Source organism: Halichoerus grypus, chromosome 1 (assembly GCF_964656455.1).
Source record: "Halichoerus grypus chromosome 1, mHalGry1.hap1.1, whole genome shotgun sequence".
Taxonomy (NCBI): domain Eukaryota; kingdom Metazoa; phylum Chordata; class Mammalia; order Carnivora; family Phocidae; genus Halichoerus; species Halichoerus grypus.
Genome location: NC_135712.1, coordinates 160162502 through 160182764, shown reverse-complemented (window position 1 = coordinate 160182764; position 20263 = coordinate 160162502). Strand labels below are relative to the sequence as shown.

General features: G+C 52.1%; 1 protein-coding gene, 1 long non-coding RNA gene and 1 pseudogene across 2 annotated transcripts in view; 1 reads left to right on the top strand and 2 right to left on the bottom strand.

Moving 5' to 3' along the window:
* RUVBL1 (RuvB like AAA ATPase 1) overlaps positions 1-13891 on the top strand; it is a 41902-nt gene extending 28011 nt beyond the window's left edge. Inside the window, exons 9-11 of the mRNA XM_078074370.1 lie at positions 7822-7924; positions 12174-12265; positions 13501-13891. Of these exons, the coding sequence (XP_077930496.1) occupies positions 7822-7924; positions 12174-12265; positions 13501-13660 (355 nt within the window). The 3' untranslated portion in view covers positions 13661-13891. The remainder of the gene's footprint in view (positions 1-7821; positions 7925-12173; positions 12266-13500) is intronic.
* On the bottom strand, positions 4317-4969 carry LOC118526933 (U6 snRNA-associated Sm-like protein LSm3 pseudogene; annotated as a pseudogene).
* A 2314-nt stretch (positions 13892-16205) lies between the features above and the next one.
* Positions 16206-18187, bottom strand: LOC118526953 (uncharacterized). Its single transcript, XR_004912896.2, has 2 exons — positions 16745-18187; positions 16206-16357 (listed from the first exon to the last, which is right to left on the bottom strand). It is a non-coding gene; the product is annotated as an uncharacterized LOC118526953 (long non-coding RNA).
* Positions 18188-20263: the final 2076 nt, after the last annotated feature.

Sequence of the window (20263 nt, the reverse complement as noted above, 5' to 3'; positions counted from 1 at the left end):
CAGATGCCAGCTTCTGACAGGAGCAGACTCTTAGGCCTCAGAGTACCTTCTCTCAGACCCGTCCCACCCAGGAAAAAAGTACACAGGAAGATGGTTCTGAACTCAGAGCATGCCCAGTGGGGATGGAGCTCTGGTCAGCCTGAAACCTGGGAAACTTGGCCCCAGTGGCCCCAGACGGATTTCATCAAGGGCTGCTAGAGGCTGTGGCTGCCCACTGCTGCCAGACCGCAGTGGGAGGAAGATGCTCAGCGTGTGATGCTTTCTGCAGCCCTGCTGAAGCAACCAGAACTGGGTTGTATGCTCTAGATGAAGGTTTTGGTGCGAAGCGCTGGTAGCTGGTAGGGATTTTGTTGTGGTGCTGAGACTAATGTGAAATTAGCAACAATAAAAATAATAGCCAACATGTATTGAGGAGTTCCTTCTGTGCACACTGCTGGTCACACCTCAACTTACCGAGGAAGGGACTGGTGTTCTCACTGTTCAGATGAGGATACTGAGGCTCCACCACGATAGGGGACTTGGCCAAGGTCATACAGCTCAGAAGTAAGGCTGGGGTTTGAATCTAGGGTGTTGGACTTCAGAGCTCATGCTCCCACAAGATTTGGTTTAGATGTGAAGTGATGAAATTTCTGGAATATTGGCACAGTGTCGGCACATCTGACTTGCTTCCCAATAGACTTTACTCCTGGAGGGAGCTGTTGAGCGTCCTTGCCCTTCAGAACCATATCTGACCTCCAGAGCTCGAAAGGGAAGAGGAGGGAGGGAGCTACCTGTAACTGAGGGCTTCCTCTGTGCCCGAAACTGTCCACAGTACTCTACGTAGGTCACCCCATGTAATCTCCTGCACCTGACGATTCTGTGGGCAGGTGACCTCATTTCCAGACTCCCATGGGAGGTGACGTGAGTAGGCCACAAGCCTGGGGGTTGGCTGGCTCTAAAGCTCCTGCCACCCCTGTTCTCCCGCACTGTTTCTGGTCAGTGTGGGGGGTGGTGGGGGGCTGAGCTGGTGCAGGTCGCTGCCGCCTCTGTCAGGGAGTGGCTGTGAAAGTGCCAACTGCCCCCTCTTCCTCTAGGTCATGTCTCTGTGCACAGGGCAGGGTAGCCATTCCTGCAGGAGCACCTTGAGGCCTCAGGCTCCTCCTGGGAAGAGAGAACGCCCCTGGGCGCCAGGGGTGGTGCAGCTGCATGGGCTCCACCCTCCCTTGCCACCCTCAAGTCCCTTCTGTGCCAGGACCCTCAGCCATTAAAGGAGAGCCTGGCCTTGATCCCAGCTCCCCAAACTTAAGAGGTCTTCTTTTCCTGTGGGGAATAGCTCCCTGGGGTTAAGGAATCTTTGTGGGAGTTTCTCTCCACAAGTCACTCTGTTGCACCAAAGAGCAAGACTTAAGAAGCAGTGTAGTCTCCATTCAGTGTATTCCTGTGGCAGAAGATGGTACATTTTAAGAAAACAGCTTTATGGAGATAGAATTCACATACAGTATAATTCACCCGTCTAAAGTGTACAATTCAGTCGTTTTTAGTATAGTCACAAAGTTGTGCAACCATCACCACTGTCCATTTTAGAACATTTTCGTCACCCCAGAAAGAAATCCTATACCCGTCAATAGTTATCCTGCTGCCACGCCTCACCCCCCAACTGTTTTCCCCCCTCCCCGCTCCCCATAGCCGCTGGCAGCCATTCATCTACTTTCTCTCTGTGTTCACCTTCCCTGGACAGTTCATATAAACGGCACCACACGACCTGTGCTCTTTTGTGCCTGGCTTCTTTCACGGAGCATAATGTTTTCAAGATCCATCCGTGTTGTAAACCGTGTCAGTGTTTATTGGTTTTTCAGGCTGAATAGTATTCCAAAATGTGGAATATTTAATAATACACTGACCCGTTAATTAGTTGATGGACATTGAGTTATTGGGTTGTTTTTACTCTGTGGCTCTTATGAATAATGTTGCCCTGAACATCTGTGTACAACTTTTTATGTAGACTTCGGTTTTTATTTCTCTTGGGGACATAACCTATCAGTGGAATTATTGGGTCCGATGGGAATTCTTTTTAACCTTTCAAGGAACTGCCAGACTGCTTTCCACAGTGGCTCCACCATTCTCACCAGCAGTGGCTGAGGGGTCCAGTTGCTCCACATCCTAGACGACACTTACTACAGTCGTTTATAGTCTGGCCTTCCAAGGGGGTGTGAGGTGGTAGTTCACAGTGGTTTTGATTTGCATTTGGCTATTGATTTTGAGCATCTTTTCGTGTGTTTCTCAGCCATTTGTATATCTTCTGGGAAGAATTGTCTGTTACTCTCATTTGCCCATTTTTTTTTATTCGGGTTGTCTTCTTATTAGTGAGTTCTAAGAATTCTTTATGTATTCTGATACTAGACCTGTACCAGATGTATGATTTGCAAATACTTTCCTCCCATCCTGTGGGTGGTTTTTTCAGTTTCTTGATAGTGTCTTTAAGTTTTGATGCAGTCCAGTTTTTCTGTTATTTCTTTAGTTGCTTGTGTTTTTTGGGCTCATATCCGAAAAACCATTTAAGGTCACAAAGATTTACACCTGTGATCTCTTCTAAGAGTTCTGTAGTTTTAGCCCTTACATTTAGGTTTATGATCATTTGTGGTTAATTTTGTGTATAGTCTAAGGAAGAGGTGTGTCCAGCTTCACTCCTTTACATGTAGATGTCCGGCTGTCCCAGGACCATTTGTTCTTCAGTGAATCGTCTCAGCAGCCTCATCAGAAAAGCAAATGGTTTTCTTCTTAGCACTCTGCCTGTGTCCACTGAGCCAGGGTGCAGTGGACTTAGGGGAGTTACCCTTCACATTACCCAGAGAGGTGTTCTCCACTGCGTCTCCTGTCATCAGAAAAGCTTTGTGGTATCTGTGTCCCTGCAGCCACGGGGTTATATAAAGAAGCAGTCAGGCAGTGATTCTCAGCTGGGGATGTTGTGACTTGTCACGACTTTGGGTGCTACTGGCATCTGGTGGGTAGAGGCCAGGGATGCTGCTGAACATCCTACAATGCACAGGAGAAGCCCCTACAAAAATTATTTGGTCCACAATGTCAAAAGTGTCAGCGGAGGAACCCTGAATTATAGTAAGATGGAAATGTTCACAATTGAGTCAACCCTTTGCACTTGTAAGTGTAGCTATAGGATACATTTCTAGAAGTGCAGTGACCTTGTTCCTGCAGATAGACCATATTGGATTCCAAGGAGAATTACGTCTGTGGCATCACAGCCCAAAACTATATGTCTGGAAGAGGTACGGCATTAACACAGTTGGAACAATTGTCAAATGGCCTAATGGTGAAATCAATATTGGGCTGACACCAAAGCCAGAAAGGAGCCTCTGGGTACAAGAATAAATCTGCAATTTTAGCCAAAATGTAATTATTGCAGTTTATTATTAGCAATTTTATAATCTAATCTGACAGTTATGGCAGCCTTGTCAGACAGTGATTGCTCTGCACTGAGAGCTCCTTCTGGGCTCACCCCCCACCCCAGAGGAGCACTGGTAAATAGGGGCTTCCGTTCCCTCGCCCACTTAGCAAGTGATGGGACAGACCCTTTTGTGGGATTTTTGCAGAATAGAATCCCAGAAACTATTTTTTACTAATATGTTTTCTAAAAGAAACTTTGTACCTAAGTTTCATAGCTTGGACAAATGTTTCGGCTTTAATTCCTGAAAAATACTTGGCAGTCTTTAAGTGGACCTTTTTGTTTAAATTTTTAGTTTTGTGGATTCAAAACTGTAAGAATTTTTCTTTTTTTTTTTTGCATAAAAAAGGAAACATCAAATTAAATTTAAAGAAAAAAAAATCTGAAAAAAGCAGTGAAGTTCTGCATCTGAAACAAAAAGAGTTCTGCGTCTTGGTGAACAACTTTATTGGAAAGGTTGGAGAAAAATAAAGATGCCCTTTCGCTCCAGAATTTGTGGGTTAGGGGCGCCTGCGTGGCTCAGTTGGTTGAGATCTGCCTTCGGCTCGGGTCATGATCCCAGGGTCCTAGGATCGAGCCCCACATCAGGCTCCCTGCTCAGTGGGGAGTCTGCTTTTCCCTCTCCCTCTGTTGCCCCCCCCCCCCCGCTTGTGCTCTCTCGCTCACTCTCTCCCAAATAAATAAAATCTTTTTTTTTTTTTTAAAGATTTTATTTATTTATTTGACAGAGAGGGACACAGCGAGAGAGGGAACACAAGCGGGGGGAGTGAGAGAGGGAGAAGCAGGCTTCCTGCTGAGCAAGGAGCCCGATGTGGGGCTCGATCCCAGGACCCCGGGATCATGACCTGAGCTGAAGGCAGACGCTTGATGACTGAGCCACCCAGGCGCCCCTAAATAAATAAAATCTTAAAAAAAAAAAAAAAGAATTTGTAGGTTATCTGCAAATCAACTCATTTCAGGAGTGGAAGGATACTTGGTTCTTAATATCAAAATTTATGCAATTTTCTCTTTTGAGTATCTTCTGTATTTAAGGAGGCAATCATACAAACTTTCCTGTGTTCCATACACAATAAATTCTTTGTTTCAGCCAACTCAGTGGAGGGGCAACTAGTACAACACCATCTCCCTGGACAAAGAGCATCGCAATATTCTGTTTTGTTGATTTACATATCTCTTAGCATGTGTCCTCATTAATTTCTATAGTAGTCAAGTCTCTCCCACATGTCCTAATACCATATTTAAATGTTGATCAGAAGCATATAATCTGTCTTGAAGCTCTCTGTCGTGTCTCATCTTCACATAAGTTCACTCAGTATCTTCATGTAAGTTCACTCATTCAGGCTGACCTTGTGGAGACCCAGGGCCTCCTCTTTCGTGCTGGTGGTTTGCTGCTGGCCCACTCGTTTGCTGAGCCCCCATGAGAAATTTTGAAGTTTGGTTAGAGAGTACTTCATTTTTCTCCTAACCTTTTCTTCTTTTTTTTTTTTTAAGAATTTTCTTTTCTTTTTTTTTTTTTAAGATTTTATTTAGTTATTTGAGATAGAGAGAGCACAAGCAGGGGGAGCGGCAGGCAGAGGGAGAAGCAGTCTCCTCTCTGAGCAGGGAGCCTGATGTGGGACTCGATCTCAGGACCCTGGGTCATGATCCCAGCCGAAGGCAGACGCTCAACCAACTGAGCCACCCAGGCGCCCCTAACCTTTTCTTCTTCAGACTTTTTGTCTTTGTTATTATGTCTGAATTGAAGATGATTTACCACGAATGTTACAGAGTTTGGGATATTTTTTTTTTTATTTTTTTATTGTTATGTTAATCCCCATACATTACATCATTAGTTTTAGATATAGTGTTCCATGATTCATTGTTTGTGCATAACACCCAGTGCTCCATGCAGAACGTGCCCTCCTCAATACCCATCACCAGGCTAACCCATCCACCCAACCCCCTCCCCTCTAGAACCCTCAGTTTGTTTTTCAGAGTCCATGGTCTCTAATGGTTCTTCTCCCCCTCCGATTTCCCCCCCTTCATTCTTCCGAGTTTGGGATATTTTAACATGGCAAAGTTGAGATCTTTTAAAGAATTCTCAAGAAAAATCCAAAATAGAACTTAAAAAAACCAAACTTATCACCTAAACAGAATTAGATACCTAAAAATTAATTGTGGTTTTCAAAGGTTATTTTGTTGAATGTAAAGATTGTAAGCATTCCAAATACTGAGAGTTGAATCATGATAGAATTTAATCTTTATAATTCTTCCTTGTTATTTTAGAAATATTTTTTGGTGGAAAAGATTTGTTTTCTCTAAAGTTATCTTAATATTTATATTTGCTACCAGTCTATTTCCCTATTTATTTTAAAAGGTCTTAGTTGTTTTTTCATGTTAGATTTAACAGTTACTCATTAAATGTAGCATTTTATTCTTTCTTTGAATTGTTTTTATTTTGGGAAAATTGCTATAACGGAATTTGCAATTTTAGTTATTTTTAAGTGTACAGTTCAGTGGCATTAATCGCATTCACAGAGTTGTACAACCATGCCCACCACCTGTCTTAAAAACTTTCCTGTCTCTCCAAACAGAAACTCTGTGCCCATTAAGCAGTGAGTCCCATTTTCCCCTTCCCCGAGCCCTGGGTAACCTCCACTGTACTCTGTGTCTATGAATTTTCCTTTTCTAGGTATTCCCTACCAGTGGAATCCTACAATATCTGCCCTTTTATGACTGGCTTCTTTCACTTAGCATCCTGTTGTAATGTGCATCAGAGCATTTTATGCTTGCAATAAGTATACATTTATACTTCAACTGGATAGAATTATTTTTTTTTTTTAAGATTTTATTTATTTATTTGACAGAGAGAGACACAGCGAGAGAAGGAACACAAGCAGGGGGAGTGGGAGAGGGAGAAGCAGGCTTCCTGCCGAGCAGGGAGCCCGATGCGGGGCTCGATCCCAGGACCCCGGGATCATGACCTGAGCTGAAGGCAGACGCTTAACGACTGAGCCACCCAGGCGTCCCTGGATAGAATTTCAACAGCTAGATTTCTTTACTGAAGTTGTATTTCTTGAATGCTCACTTATATTTGAAACTGGTCGTATTAACAACTAAATCCAAATGACCTGCCTTATTCTCTTTTCTACTGATGAGTTATGACCCCATAGACTCTGCAGTCTGGCGTAAGTTTAGGAATGCCAGAGTCAGTGCTGACATTGAGCTGCTGCTGCGACTCTCGGAGGCTGAGGCAGGAGCGCACAGCATAGCACGTTGGGCTTTCAGACACAGCGGCCGAAGCCGACCTTGTGTGCTACCAGCTCTGCTCGGCATGCCTCCTGCTGGGCAGCTGGTGTCTCATGGCCTCACGGGTTGGCAGGGCTCCCTCCCGGGCCGCTCTTCCTATGGCTTGGCTAAGGATTCGAGAGAAAAATAGGCACAAAGGACATGATTAGACAGTTCCCAAAAGGCAAGAAAATAATTAATGGATCTAAGGGAAACATTCAAATGATTCACTAATAATCAAGGAAATGTAAATTCAAACAAAGTGTCACCCTTTCTTTTTCTAAACCATTAAAGCAGCAAAATGTTTAAGAATTAGAATACCCTGTGCTGGTTACAATGCACTGAGATCAGATCACTCATGTAGCTGTGGAAATTAGTTCACTCATTCATTCAAACATATTCAGGATTGTAGCAGGTACTCTGAGAGTTGCTGAGGAAATGTTTGTGGCTGTATGCATCAAATTGTTTAATAAACATCATTAATAATAGCAACAGTTGGAAACTACCTAAATGCCCCACAGTTTGGGTTAAGGAAAATACTTGATGGATTATTGTTTTTTTTAAGATTTTGTTTATTTATTTGAGAGAGAGAGTGCGTGCCTGCACGAGCAGTGGGGAGGACAGAGGCAGAGGGAGAAGCAGACTCCCCACTGAGCAGGGAGCCTGATGTGGGGTTGTGGGGCTCCATCCCAGGAAGGACCCTGGGATCACAACCTGAGAAGGCAGACACTTAACTGACTGAGCCACCCAGGTGCCCCCTTGATGGGTTATTAAGACTGAAGCAGCATGGACAAAAGCAAAAAAAATCTACACACTTGGTGTGATTTATAAAGACATCTATATGAAAATTTGGTAAATATCTATATGAATATTTTTAATAGGATTTTAGGTGGCCTTTTTTTTCCTCTTTCCCAAATTTCCTATTGTATTGACATTTGCTAAAATAATGAAGTTGTTTTTGATGCCACCTGAATGTTAGTTGGTTCACTCTGTGGTCATGGGTTGACTCAGGATGTGAATTGCCTGCTTTATCATTGTGAGTACCTCAGCCATGTTTCCAGTATCCAGTTTCTGGTCTCAGAGAGGCCTGGGTGATGTGATCATTTTGGCCCTTGCAGGGGTACTGAAGACATCACCTCTCCTCATGGCATCCCTCTTGACCTTCTGGACCGCGTAATGATCATCCGGACCATGCTGTATACCCCACAGGAAATGAAACAGGTGAGCCTCCCTTCCCCCGCCCTTCCCTCTTCTCCCCCCATTTACTCCTAGCGTTCCCTGATGCTGTGCAGAAAGGTATCCACGGAGCAGACCTGGCTCCCACCACCATCCTGGCACTTAGCTGCTGGACTTGGGCAAGTCATAGTACTCTGGGGCTTCAGTCCTCCCGTCCGAAAGATGGGTGGGCTGATGAGACGTTGCCTGAGGTATCCCCAAACCTCAGCTAAGGTCTGTAGGTCCTGGCTGTTGTCTCTTCTACTACATGCATTCTGATAAACTTTAGGAAAGGGATAGTGAAAAAATCAACTTGATGACAGCCATTAGGGAGGCCACCAGCTGTAGGACAGAGGCAATAAGATATGATTTAGCAGTCACTCTTGGTGTCTAGGCCAGGCCCTGTCCGAGGCCTTTTCTGCTGAGTAGGCAAAGCCAAGTGCTCCGTCCCACCAGAACCCACAGCAGGCTGGCTCCAAAAGGGCACAGAACCTGGAGGGGTCGAGAGCCTATCTGCTGCAACCAGTGTGACTAGTGGCAGGTCTCCTGGGGGCTGTGGAGGCCATAGAGATGATGGTGAAGCAGGGTCACACAATTTAGAGGGGCACCTGGAAGTGGTGGTCCTAAAACTAACCTATAAGAGGCTGAAGGAGGTGTACCTGACACAGTGTATGCTCAGAATTCTGTGCGAGCTGGATTTGCGTTAGGCCTGAGGATGGGAAATGAAGCAGGTGTCTGCTGTCGGGCCTTACCCCAAGGGGCACCGTCCCAGCTCTCCCCACAGCGTTCGTCTCTTGCTTGATCTGGAGTTGGAGTACCACGTGCCCAGGCACTTTACACTTAGAATTTCTAGTCCTCTTCCTGGTACTGCCAGGTAGTGCTTGATCCCCTCTCTTCCTGTGTATGGCTCAGTCCCTGAGTGGCAAGCCCTGGGTGCGGAGCCCAGGCCACGTGCTCAGCGGTGGGCTGCGCCCTAGGTTGGTGTCCCAGTGGGGCAGCACTGCTGTGCTGTGGCCTTGCCCGGCCCACCCTGTGCCAGAGAGTCTCGCTGCTGGCGTAGGTCTCTCACTGCGGGGTCCATGTGGCCACAGATCAGGTGGACCAGGGCTGCACTGATGTCTCAGCGGGCCCTGCCTGGACCCTCTCCTCTCACAGAGCACAGGCCCTCTTTGTTGGATGTCATGCTGGGCCTGTGGACACACTGAGCCAATGTGATTCCATTTGCCCCCCATTACCTGTGAGGTGGGAGAGCTGTTATCACTGTCATTCTTAAAGATGAGGACGCAGAGACTCAGGCCCACTCGTCTGCCCAAGTTCATAAAGCTTGTCGGTGGCCAGTAAGTGACAGGACTGACAAACCGGAGTCCAGGCTGCCTGGTCCGGAAGCCCATGTTCTTCCTCACTGGGCCACTAGCTCCCACCTGCTAGACATAGCTCAGTTGGGGGTGGATTCCCTGTGGCAGTTTGTGAGGGGCCTTTCCTTTTGGAGCTCTGAGGGCCTCTCCGGGGCACTCCCTGGCCGCCCCCCCCAGCCCGGCCAGCGCCCGCCAGTGCCATGGTGATGTAGGGAGCTGGGGACCACCAGAGCCGTAAGAGTGCAGGGCGGCCACGGGCGCACCGTTGGGGACACGGTGTCCATGGCCGGGGCCCTGGCACCAGATCGTGGTCTCCGGCTCCTGGATGAATGCTAGGTTGAAGCCAAGGCATTCACTGAACAGAAGCAGAGGCAGAAGCAAAGGAAAAGTTGGTTGCCCCCCCATCCTTACTGTGGGGACAGGAGCCCCGTGTCATCCTGCCAGGAGAGGCAGCCCCACCCGCTTGAGATGCTTTGTGGCCGAGTGACTTGAGCCACTGGCACACCTCTGTGATCCTTGGCCTTCTTTGTCCTCTGGAAGGTCTGTTCTCTCTTTTCCAGGTTGTTGTGAGGACTGAGTGACAGTAACTGAGGGAGGGGACCGGGCTGGCCATCCTTTGTCCCAGAGCAGTTATTACAGCTACTAATGGCTTACAGGTGTTCACCATTACCCGCTGGGGGCCTTACCGCAGCTCCCAGTAACCAGGCTTTGAGGCTCCCGAACTACAAAGGTCCTGTGGTCACAGAGATAAGCTGCGGAGCTGGGACCCCACTCAGAGCCAGTTCACCTTTGTTGCCTCCATTCGACCCTGGAGCACAGGGTCTGAGCTCTCCTGGAAAGTTCTGCACTGTGCTTCTGGGTCCTGGGCTGGTTCCCTTCTTGGCTCAGTCAGGAGGGTGAGCAGAGGTCACAGCAGCTGCCAGGACGCGCTTTGCTTTGTTCTGATGGGCTCACGGGATAACCTCAGCATTTTTACTGGAGCCTGGGTAGGTTTTTAAAAAAACAAAGTAAATGTAACTTGTATACTCTGCCATCAGTGCCGACACCCTCATAAACTATCCCTGCAGGTTATTAAATGATTAAAGATCTAATTTATGAACTGTCCGTTTCCGAGCAGTCTGAAACAGGAGCTCCTGGGATTGCTCTGACCTGCTCTCGAGAGAGAGAGAGTGAGAGCAGAGTGGCCCTGACATTCCTGAAGCCCGACTCTGAATGCTGTGCAACTTGCTGAAGGCCAGGTGCTCTGGGCTAAAGCTCTCCCCTTGACCAGGCTCTCGGATTCAGTATTTGCATCTCCCTAGAGTTTCCGAAGTCCCCCGGAGGACATTTTTCTTGGCAGGACCTGGAGGTTTCCTTAATCCCCAGCTGTCAGGGCAAAGCCCTTTTCTGTTAGAGCACAAACCTCTCTGACTCTGGCTGGTGTGGTCAGAGGGGACTCCTGTGGTTGGAGCCGGGAGCAGGGATCTCTCTTCCTGCTCTTTTTTGTGCCATCCTTAGGCCTATCCAGTAACTTCCCTCGCCTCGGCTACATTTAACTTTGGGCCCTGGACAGTGGAACTCCTCATGCACAAGCTAAGAGTCTTTTGACAGAGGTCATAGCTGGCAGCCCACTGGCTGAATGGAAAGTTCTATGTAGCCAGTGCTGTGATTGTGAGTGACTCAAACAAGTTGCCAACATTTAGAAATTGGGACATCTCATACAGAAGTCTAAGTTTTGAGTCTCTTTGGACCAGATGGAACTTCCCTGCGAGCACCTGCCCTCTGCCCTGCGGCACCAGCGGCCTGCGGCAGACGTGCCACCTGCCCTGGCTCGTGCAGCCTCGTCTACCTTGGCCTCTGCCCTTGAACAGTTCTGTGAGACCTGGCTTTCCTCCGGAGCACGACTTTCCCCATTCACGGCAGCTGACATGCGAGGTGCCCTCACCGGAGTTCCCAGACGCTGAGTGTCCTGCCCCAGTGGGTCTCTGCCTCAGAGCCTCAGGGCCGGTGTGAATTCAGAGTCTGGCTCCTGAACCTCTGGTCCCTCTCTTCCCCTTGCAAGGCTTTAGCTGGGGGCTCAGTCTTTCCCATTTCCTATTCCTCTACCTTGGGTGTTTTTATGGCTTTAATTTAAACAAGGGCTTCTTGATATCTTGTTTACGAAGCTGCCAAAGTGAAAAATTCCTGTATTATATGAGGCTCGAAGTCCTCGAGTTATCTCGGCTCCCCAACACACAACATCATTATCCCGGCTGCCCCTTATCACTCAGTGCTGGTGCGCCTGCAGGATCCCGGGGCCATGTGTGTTACAGCGGCCCCGCCGCCAGCCCGCCTCCCCTCGGCTTCACCAGGATCTTCACACTGCAACAAGCGTCAGCCTCTTCGTGATAGATTAGATATCTCCCAGTGATGTTATGAGGGCTGGTAAATCTTTAAAAGTAACTTTTTTGATTTATTTAACCATCGTATTTATCAAGCAAATAAAAAATGTCTCTTCTTGCCTGAGTGCTTATAGGTGGTGGTGCCCATGCTGGGGAGGAAGGTTAGAGCCCTGGAGGGAGCCCTGGCAGGTTTCGGAGGGGCCTGTGTTCTCCAGATCTAGGAACTGCATTAGGGAGGCTGGGGAGGCAGGGGCTGAGCTACCCTGGCGCACACCTCCAGGGGTACCAGCTGCCTTCTAGTCACTGTGAGCCCAGGCTGTAAGCTGTTCACACAGAACGTGGTGTGGCTGGAGCCCCGAGGTGTGCCAGGCCAGAAGTCCTGGGCGGAGGCTAGCTCTCTGCCCCTCCAGCCCGGGTTTGGGCCTCTTCAGCACTGATGATGCAGGACAAGACACATGGGACAAAGTCGTTTTTAAAGAACTTGATAAAGGGGACACTTGAGGTCAGTCACTGTTGATCATGGTCTTTCTCCTCCAAAAGATCATTAAAATCCGAGCCCAGACAGAAGGAATCAACATCAGTGAGGAGGCACTGAACCACCTGGGGGAGATCGGTACCAAGACAACTCTGAGGTGAGTGCGTCTGCCCGGAGCTGCTCCCCACCTGCTGGTGCCTGCCCAAGGGCCCAGTGGGGCCACCGGAGGGCCCTGGGACATAAAGGCAGATCCCTCTCCTAGGGCATAGGACCATGTCTGCCCTCATTGCTATGATGGGTCTTGTCCTGGGCACTGTGATTTAGAATGCGTTATATTCAGGTGATGATGCTCATAGAGCTAGAGTAACAGGTTAGGTCCCCTTGTCCTGTAGCAGATGCTCCTGTGTGGAGAGCTTGACAGCCTTCTTGGTGGAGGCAACAGACAATCCCGAGATCAGGGTCCAAGGCAGACGGCTCACTGGCCAGGCTGTGCTCGGCCCCTCCCGTGGGGCTCTTCTCCAGGCTGAGGTGGGCAGGGAGGGGGAAGACAGATTTGCTCTCCTGACTGTTCACCAGTGGTCCGAAGCCAGCTGCCTGCAGGATGTCCCTCTTAGTGCTTGTGAAGTCATGACCCCAGTCCCTATTTCTGTTTCCCTTTGAGTCTGTTCCTTGCTCCAAGGTTGAAGCAGAACTGCAAGCTGTTTTATTTGGGTGGAGCGGTGCTCTAAAAACTCCCAGAGTTTTGTGCCTTTGCAGGGGGAACGTGCTTTTAGTTGGCTGTGTGTTCATTTACCTGCTGTGGGCAGTGTCCCGGTCTGGGCCTTAGCATTTCTGGCCTGCGCCTGTGTACACCAGTTTGTGGTTCCCCCCCCAACTTTAAAGATTTTATTTTATTTACTTTTTTTTTTTTAAGATTTTATTAATTTATTTGACAGAGAGAGGCACAGCAAGAGAGGGAACACAAGCAGGGGGAGTGGGAGAGGGAGAAATAGGCTTCGGGGACCCAGGGATCATGACCTGAGCCGAAGGCAGACACTTAACGACTGAGCCACCCAGGCGCCCCTTATTTACTTTTGTAAGTAGGCTCCACGCCCAGTGTGGAGCCCAGCATGGGGCTTGAACTCAACGACCCTGAGATCAAGACCTGAGCTGAGATCCAGAGTCAGACGCTTAACCGACTGAGCCAGCCAGGTGCCCCTGTGGTCTCTTTGAACTAGCAGTGTAGTTACTGCTGTTACAGAGAACTAGACTGACAGAGATGTGGGGCTAGGATGTGTCGTGCTGGTGACTTCCCTCCTCTGATGGGGTCATGACGGCAGGTCTTGCCGGTGTGGTGAGGGGGCTCCCACCCGTGGCCCCGTCTCACCCCTGCCCTGGCCCCTGTCACTCTAGGTACTCGGTGCAGCTGCTGACCCCGGCCAACTTGCTGGCTAAGATCAATGGGAAGGACAGTATCGAGAAAGAGCACGTCGAGGAAATCAGTGAGCTCTTCTACGATGCCAAGTCCTCAGCCAAAATCCTGGCTGACCAGCAGGATAAGTACATGAAGTGAAGACAGCTGAGGTGTTCTGGAGAGACTCCGGGCGTGCCTGGCTGGGTGCCGCGTGCGAGCAGGAGGCTCCCCCTGCGCTTTGGGCTCTGTGCCCTCCGGCCACGGCGGTCAGCACCAGCTCAGTGTGGAAAGTGTTGCTTTTTAAATTACCGTAACTTCTCCTGCGGTTGCTTTGAAGGAACCCTGCCTCACCTGGCATGTTTTCTAATAAATCCTTGTAGGTTATTTTGATGACCTGTCTCTCTCTCTTAATTTTTTTAAAAATAAACTTTGTATTTTAGAATAATTTTAGATTTCCAGAATTGTTGTGAAGATAGTACAGGGAGTTCCCATACACCTCATGCCGCTTTGCTTACTGTTAATATCCCACAGGGCTGGTATGGCACATTGTCCCAGCTAATGAGCCGAAGTTAATGTGTTGTTGTACCCTACTCACCTCCCCTGGGTTACTGAGCGGCCTCATCTGTCCCAGGATCCCGCCCAGGATGCCACGTCACGTTTAGCCATCATGCCCTCCTTCAGTTGCTCTTGGCTAGGACAGTTCCTTGTTTTTTCTACCTTGACGGAAAGAGGCGTGCTGGTCAGGTGTTCTGTTGAATATCCCGCAGCGGGTTGGTTTGATGGGTTTCTCGTGGTCACCCAGGGTTTTGGGTTCTTGGTGGCAGACCACCGAGGTGCAGTGCCATCGCCATCACACCGCACTGAGGGTTCGCGTATCCGTGTGACCTCCCCCTGTTGATGGCTGGCCGCAGTCACCTGGGTGTCGTGTGCATCCTCCATGGTGTCCTCTTTGGAAGGAGTCACTAAGCAGCCCACATGTAAGGCTGGGGAGTTCTGCTCCATCCCCCTCCCCTTTTTTTTTTAAAGATTTATTTGAGAGAGAGTGCATGCATGAGGAGCGGGGGAGGCTAGAGGGAGAGGCAGATAACTGAGCCGGGAGCCTGACCCGGGGCTCGATCCCAGGGCCCTGGGATCATGACCTGAGCCAAAGGCAGATGCCTAACCGACTGAGCCACCCAGGCGCCCCTCTGCTCCATCTTCTTGAGGGCTGGGTAGCTACATGAATTATTTGGAATTCTTCTGCACAGGAGGTATCTGTTCTCCCCATTGTCTCCCATTTGTGTATTTACTCAATCATTTATATCAGTGTGGATCAGGGATATTTATCATATACTTGGGGTTATAATCCAATACTACATTATTCTGTGGCTCAGATTGGTCCAGTTTTGACTGTTGAGAGCTCTTTCGGTTGGCTCCTGTGTCCCTTTGACATGTTAGTCCACCGAGTGGGGCTTTCAGCCCCTTGAGAGGAAGGGGCAGTGGCAGCCCTGACAGCACAGCGGAGCATCTTGCCTGTAGGATAAGCGCAGCTTTCTGCCTCTGCCCTGCCCAGGCCTCGTCAGCCGGCTTAGCCACAGAAGCGGTGCCTCAGTAAAGGCTCGTTGGTTCTCTGCCCACATGCGCAGGGCCTCTGCGCTCTCCGTGGACAGGAGAGGACCCACCAAGATGGGTATCTTGATGCAGTCAGGGCTTTAATCCCAGTCAGCCATGAGGGCCTTGTGGGCAGGCACAACTGTTGTCCCGTGAGTGATATCCACCCGAGCGTGTCCAGGACACTCCAGGCAGGAGGGCTGAGGTCATGCTGTGGGCGTCCATCTAGCCCTCCGAGGGTCCCCTGGCCATACTCACGCCCCAGGAAGGCCCCAGCTAATCTGTGTTGTCAGAATGGATCTTCTGTGGGCCCGGACCCTGAGGGAGGTGCCGGCATGGGGGTCTTGGGGGAAGTGGGGGCAGGGAGGAGACCGGGTCCGGTGGGGGATGGTGAGACGCTTCCTGAAGTCAGGGCTGAACTCTGCAGCCTGCCTGGGCTGCCCAGATCCTCTGTCCTTGTGCAGATCCTCTGTCCTTGTGCCTGTGCCTCTGGCCTCCCAACCCAAGCCACGGTAGGAAAGAAGAATGACACCTAAGGTGTGGCAAGAGCTCTCGGGTACTAGAGCCATCCCCTTCCATGTTCTCACGGTAGCCCCAGGAGATTGGGACAGGTTCAGTGCTGGTCAGCTAGTTAGAGGTGGAACCGGCATTTGCAGTCAGCCAGGCTAGAGGCCGTGCTCCTAACCCCTACGGCTGTACCACCTTCCTCTGCGCTGACTTGGCGGCGGGGCCTTCAAGGTCTGAGCTCCGTACCAGGCAGGTGAGGCCCAGCAGGGGCAGGTGTGAGGACGCTGACTTGCCTCGGATGCCCCAGGGGACCAGGGCGGGCTCTGCCCCAGCGGGACCTCTCCCCCCAGCCCCCAAGCCTTCCACAGGGTTTGAGGAGCAGGATAGAAGCAGGGGTGCTGGAAAACCTCTCCAGCATGGGCGAGGACAGAGTCCTCCCCGCTGCTCTGGGAACCTGGATGGCCAGAGCAAGTCTGGGTGAGGAGGGGCGGCGGGGGGGTGGTCACAGGCCCCCTGCTCCAGCTCCTCCAGAATCTTGGCCTTGGTGGTGCCCAGGGAGTTGGCCCATCTCGCTCATCTGTGCTCCAGTGAAGGAGATGGTTCTGGATAGGTAGGAAGGTTGGGTTATTTTAATTTTCCTCCTATTTTTTCCAGCAAGGCCTGTGATTATTACATTAATCTTCCAGGCGAAGTTTTTACGACCGATCCCTCGCCGACTATGAGAAGTTTCTCCATCCATTACCAAGAGGGAAACAGACCCTGGTGGGGAGGAAAATATTTGTTACATCTTATCAGGCTGACACACAATCTAACAACAATTACAGAAGCCCCATTTTTTGCACTATTTCAGCTCCAGCGTGAAAAATTGTTGTAATATTAAAGTGAGTCAGGGTGGGGGCTGGTCATAGAAGTGGCTGGTGTTCCAAGCTCTGGGCCCAGGCTCTCTTGGGGGCCTCCTGGCAAGGGGGTTTGCATGTAAATCCCAGCTCCCCAGTTCTGTGCTAATGGCCTTGGAGATGCAGAGATGCGTGTGAATGCTGGAAGGGCTCCTGAAAGACAATGGAAGGGCTCCTGAAAGACAATGTCCCCAGCCCTCGCTGGGAAGTCCCCTTGTCCCCCTCCTTCTCAGCCCAAATGTCTTCTTACCATCACACCTCTTAGGATGAACTTCCTAGGTTGGTTCATAGGATACACGCTCGTCACTCACGGAGTGTCCTGGACACGCTCGTCACTCACGGCTGAGTTTTTAGGACTAAACAGATAGATGGTGGTGTCACACCAGAAAGGGACTTCTTGGTTAGCAAACGTTTTTCTAATAAATCAGCTGCACAACGGTGGGGGTGTACTCCCTGCTGGCCTCCATAGCTGACCCCAGGGTCAGCAGGCTTCGGCCAGGAAAGCAGCAAACATTGGTCACCCGGCAGTTCTCGGCACCCCCGATGGCCAGTCCTGCTCTTGAGGGTCCCAGACAGGCGACAGGTGGGAGACAGGAGCAACCTGGTTCTGGGGGCACGGCACACAGGGATGTGGTTTTGATTGGGTTTGGCCCTTGGTCCTGGTGAGGCTAGTCCCTTCTGGTCCTCTGAGCTTTGGTTTCCTCATCTGTAAGATGGGGGCGATCTTATCCCATTAGATGGATGTGGGGCCATGGGGGGTGCTGTGTGGCTGTATCAGGCGCTCCAGATGGACTGAAATCCAGCAAAGAGCTCCCAATTCCTGACCCTCTTGGGAGAAGAGAAGGTCACAGTTTGTCCAACAGGAGGCAGAAGCTGGCTAGGCTCCACGCCTCGCTATCTCAGGCAGCAGGCCCTTGGAAAGGCCTGGAAATCCCAGGTGGCTGGACCCTTCTGTTAGGCGCAAAGGACCAGCGACTGCTCAGGGCCACACAAGCTCCGGAGCAGGGAAGAGAGAACCGGTCAAGGCATGAGCTTTTCCCCCCGGTGTCCACAACTTGCAAAAACCATGTGCTGCCCCTCACTGGGCCCCCGGGCCCCCCAAGCTCCCCAGGCCCAGCCAGGGCTGGAGCAGCCAGAGAGGAGACACGGCTGCCCCCTTGTGCCTGCCAAGCAGTAGCGACCACTCGGCCAGGCCAACCCTCCCTTCTGGTCTCTGGGAAACCGTCCCGCCGGGGAGCAGAGTAGGGTCCGCCAGGGAGCAGAGTAGGGTCCCCCTGGGCCCACCTACTGCGTGCTCACCACGCCTCCCCCTCTCATTCACCCCGGGGCGGCAGGCCCGCGGGGACCAGCCGGAGGCCGGCGCACGGTGACTGGGCAGCCCAGGGTGCGGGGCGAGCCGCGCAGCAGGGCCGGGTGCTGGGGAAGCGGTGGGCCGGCCGCGGGGGCTGGCTGTCGGCCCGGCTGGCCCCGTCGCCCCTCCCCGTCACTCGGCGGCAGGCGCGGTGATTAATGGCCGGGCCGCGCCGCCCGTGCCGCCATCAGCGCGCGTCTGGGCGGCGATGGATGCGCCTGTCAGGCCGGCCCGGCCCGCGCTGACCCCCGGCCCCGGCCCGGCGCGATCAATGGGCGGCGCGCGGCGGGCGGCGGCTGGGCCGGCGCGATAAGATGGGCCGATGGGCGCCCGCCGATTGCCCGCTCCGTCACCCGCCGTCACCGTCCCCGTCACGCCGCCCGCGCGCAGATCGGCGCCGTCAGCGGCGCGTGATTAATGGGGACGCGGGCAGCGGCGGGGAGGGCGCGGGCGCGCGGGCGCGCGGACCCCGCTGCGGAGGGACGCGCGGGGTGGGATGTGACACCGCCCTCTCCCACTGGGGCACAGGGGTCACCGAGGGGTGGCGGAATGCGGGTCTGGGGCACACGCTGGGAGCGCGTGTTCACGGGCCCGGCAGGACCCAGGACACGCGTGTGCGGGACCCAGGCACCAGGGCTGGGGCAAGTACATGCACAACGGGCACAGAGGTGTCGCCAAGGCTTGCTCTGGCCCACGTGCCCCGGTCACCCAGGGGCCTCCGTGGCCCCGGCTGTTAGCGCACGGAGGGCCGGGAGTTGGGGGGAGAGCTAATGTGACCTCTTCTCCCTGCCCCTGCCTGGCCCAGGCCTCTGCTACCAGGGCCACCAGGCTCCTCAGCCTTTGCAGGCCTCTCCCCACTGTCCCAGCCATCTTTGGAAACTCCAGATGTGACCCAGTCAGGCCCCTACTCGAAACCCTCCCATAGGTCCCCATGGCCCAGGGGACAAATCGCAAGGCTCGTGGTTGCCCCTGCCCTCCTGCCAGCCCTGCGCCTGAAGGGCCCACTCACAGCGCTGCCCCGCAGGACACCCCGCCTTCAGCTCGGCGCCCTGGGTTCACCCTGTCTGTCCTGCCCGCGCCGCACCAGGTGACCGCGAAGAGCTGGCGGACCGCCAGGGCCAATGTCCACAGATGCACCCGAGGTGAGCTGTTCCCCGGCCTCTCCGGGGGAAAGAGCCAGGCCGCCTGGGACGGTCAGCCTCGGAGACCGCGTCAGCTCACCCACCCGTCGATAAACTGATAAGAAGGAGCCGTGGGCCTGGTGCTAAGGGAGGCGCCAGGAGGGCTTCCCAGAGGAGGTGACCTGAGCGCGGGGAGGCCAGCCGCCGCAGGCCGGGGATAGCGGGGATGGGGAGTACCTAGTAGGCGGGGAGCCCGAGTGGCCAGAGTGACTGAGGGCAAGCGCGGGGGAGGGGCCCAGCTGCGGCCTATCCGGTGGGCGGCGGTGTCTCAGGGGCGAGCGGCAGCGGGGACAATGCCAGTCCCTCTCCCTTTTCGCTTTCCGGGAGTCTGGAGAGCCTCCCCACAGCGGAGCCACAGCGCCCTCGCGCGGCCAGACGCGCACAGCGCCTGCCCCGCGTCGCGCCTCTCGGCCCCGGGCCCGGCCCGGTCGGAGGGTGGCGGGCGAGGCTAAGCCTGGCCTTAGGGACCGAGATCGCAGCGGACCCACAGCGGCCCAGCCCGCCTCCCTGCAATGGAGACCGAGGCAGGGCGGGCAGGGAGGGAGTGTCTGTCCAAAACTGCCCGTGGGAATAGAGCAGCCAGGGAAACCTTACTGAGCTGGGTTTCTAATAATTAATAATAATAATAATACATATCCATATATATATATTTAAATGTATAATTTAGATCATGGTTCAAAATGTAAAAAGCAAAAGGAGTGTACGGTGAAGAACCTTCCTCTCCCCCTGCCCTCAGCCATCCCATCTTCCCCTGTGGAAGCAGCCCGCCTTACACTGGTGTACCCCGCCAGAGATGTCCTGTGTATGCAAGCCAGTGCCACATGCATAGTGTGCTTCCCAACATGTAATGGAAAATTCCAAACATAAAAAGTAGCAGGAACTGTACAGTGACCATCCATATCATCTAGACGCTCTCCAGCCTTCCCTGCATCCAAGTTTATCCAATCTTTTCTCATTCATTCCAAAGCAAGTTGCAGCCATCACCCTTCATCCCCAAATACTGTAGCATACATATAGTTATCTAGAGTTCAGTATTTGTGTTTTTCTCTTTTTTAAAGATTTTATTTATTAGACAGAGAGTGAGAGAGAGCACGAGCAGGGGGAGGGGCAGAGGGATGTGGGGCTGGATCCTAGGACCTGGAGATCATTACGTGAGCCGAAGGCAGATGCTTAACCATCTGAGCCACCCAGGTGCCCTGTGTTTTTCTTTTAAGGTTAAATTTATACACAGTGAAAT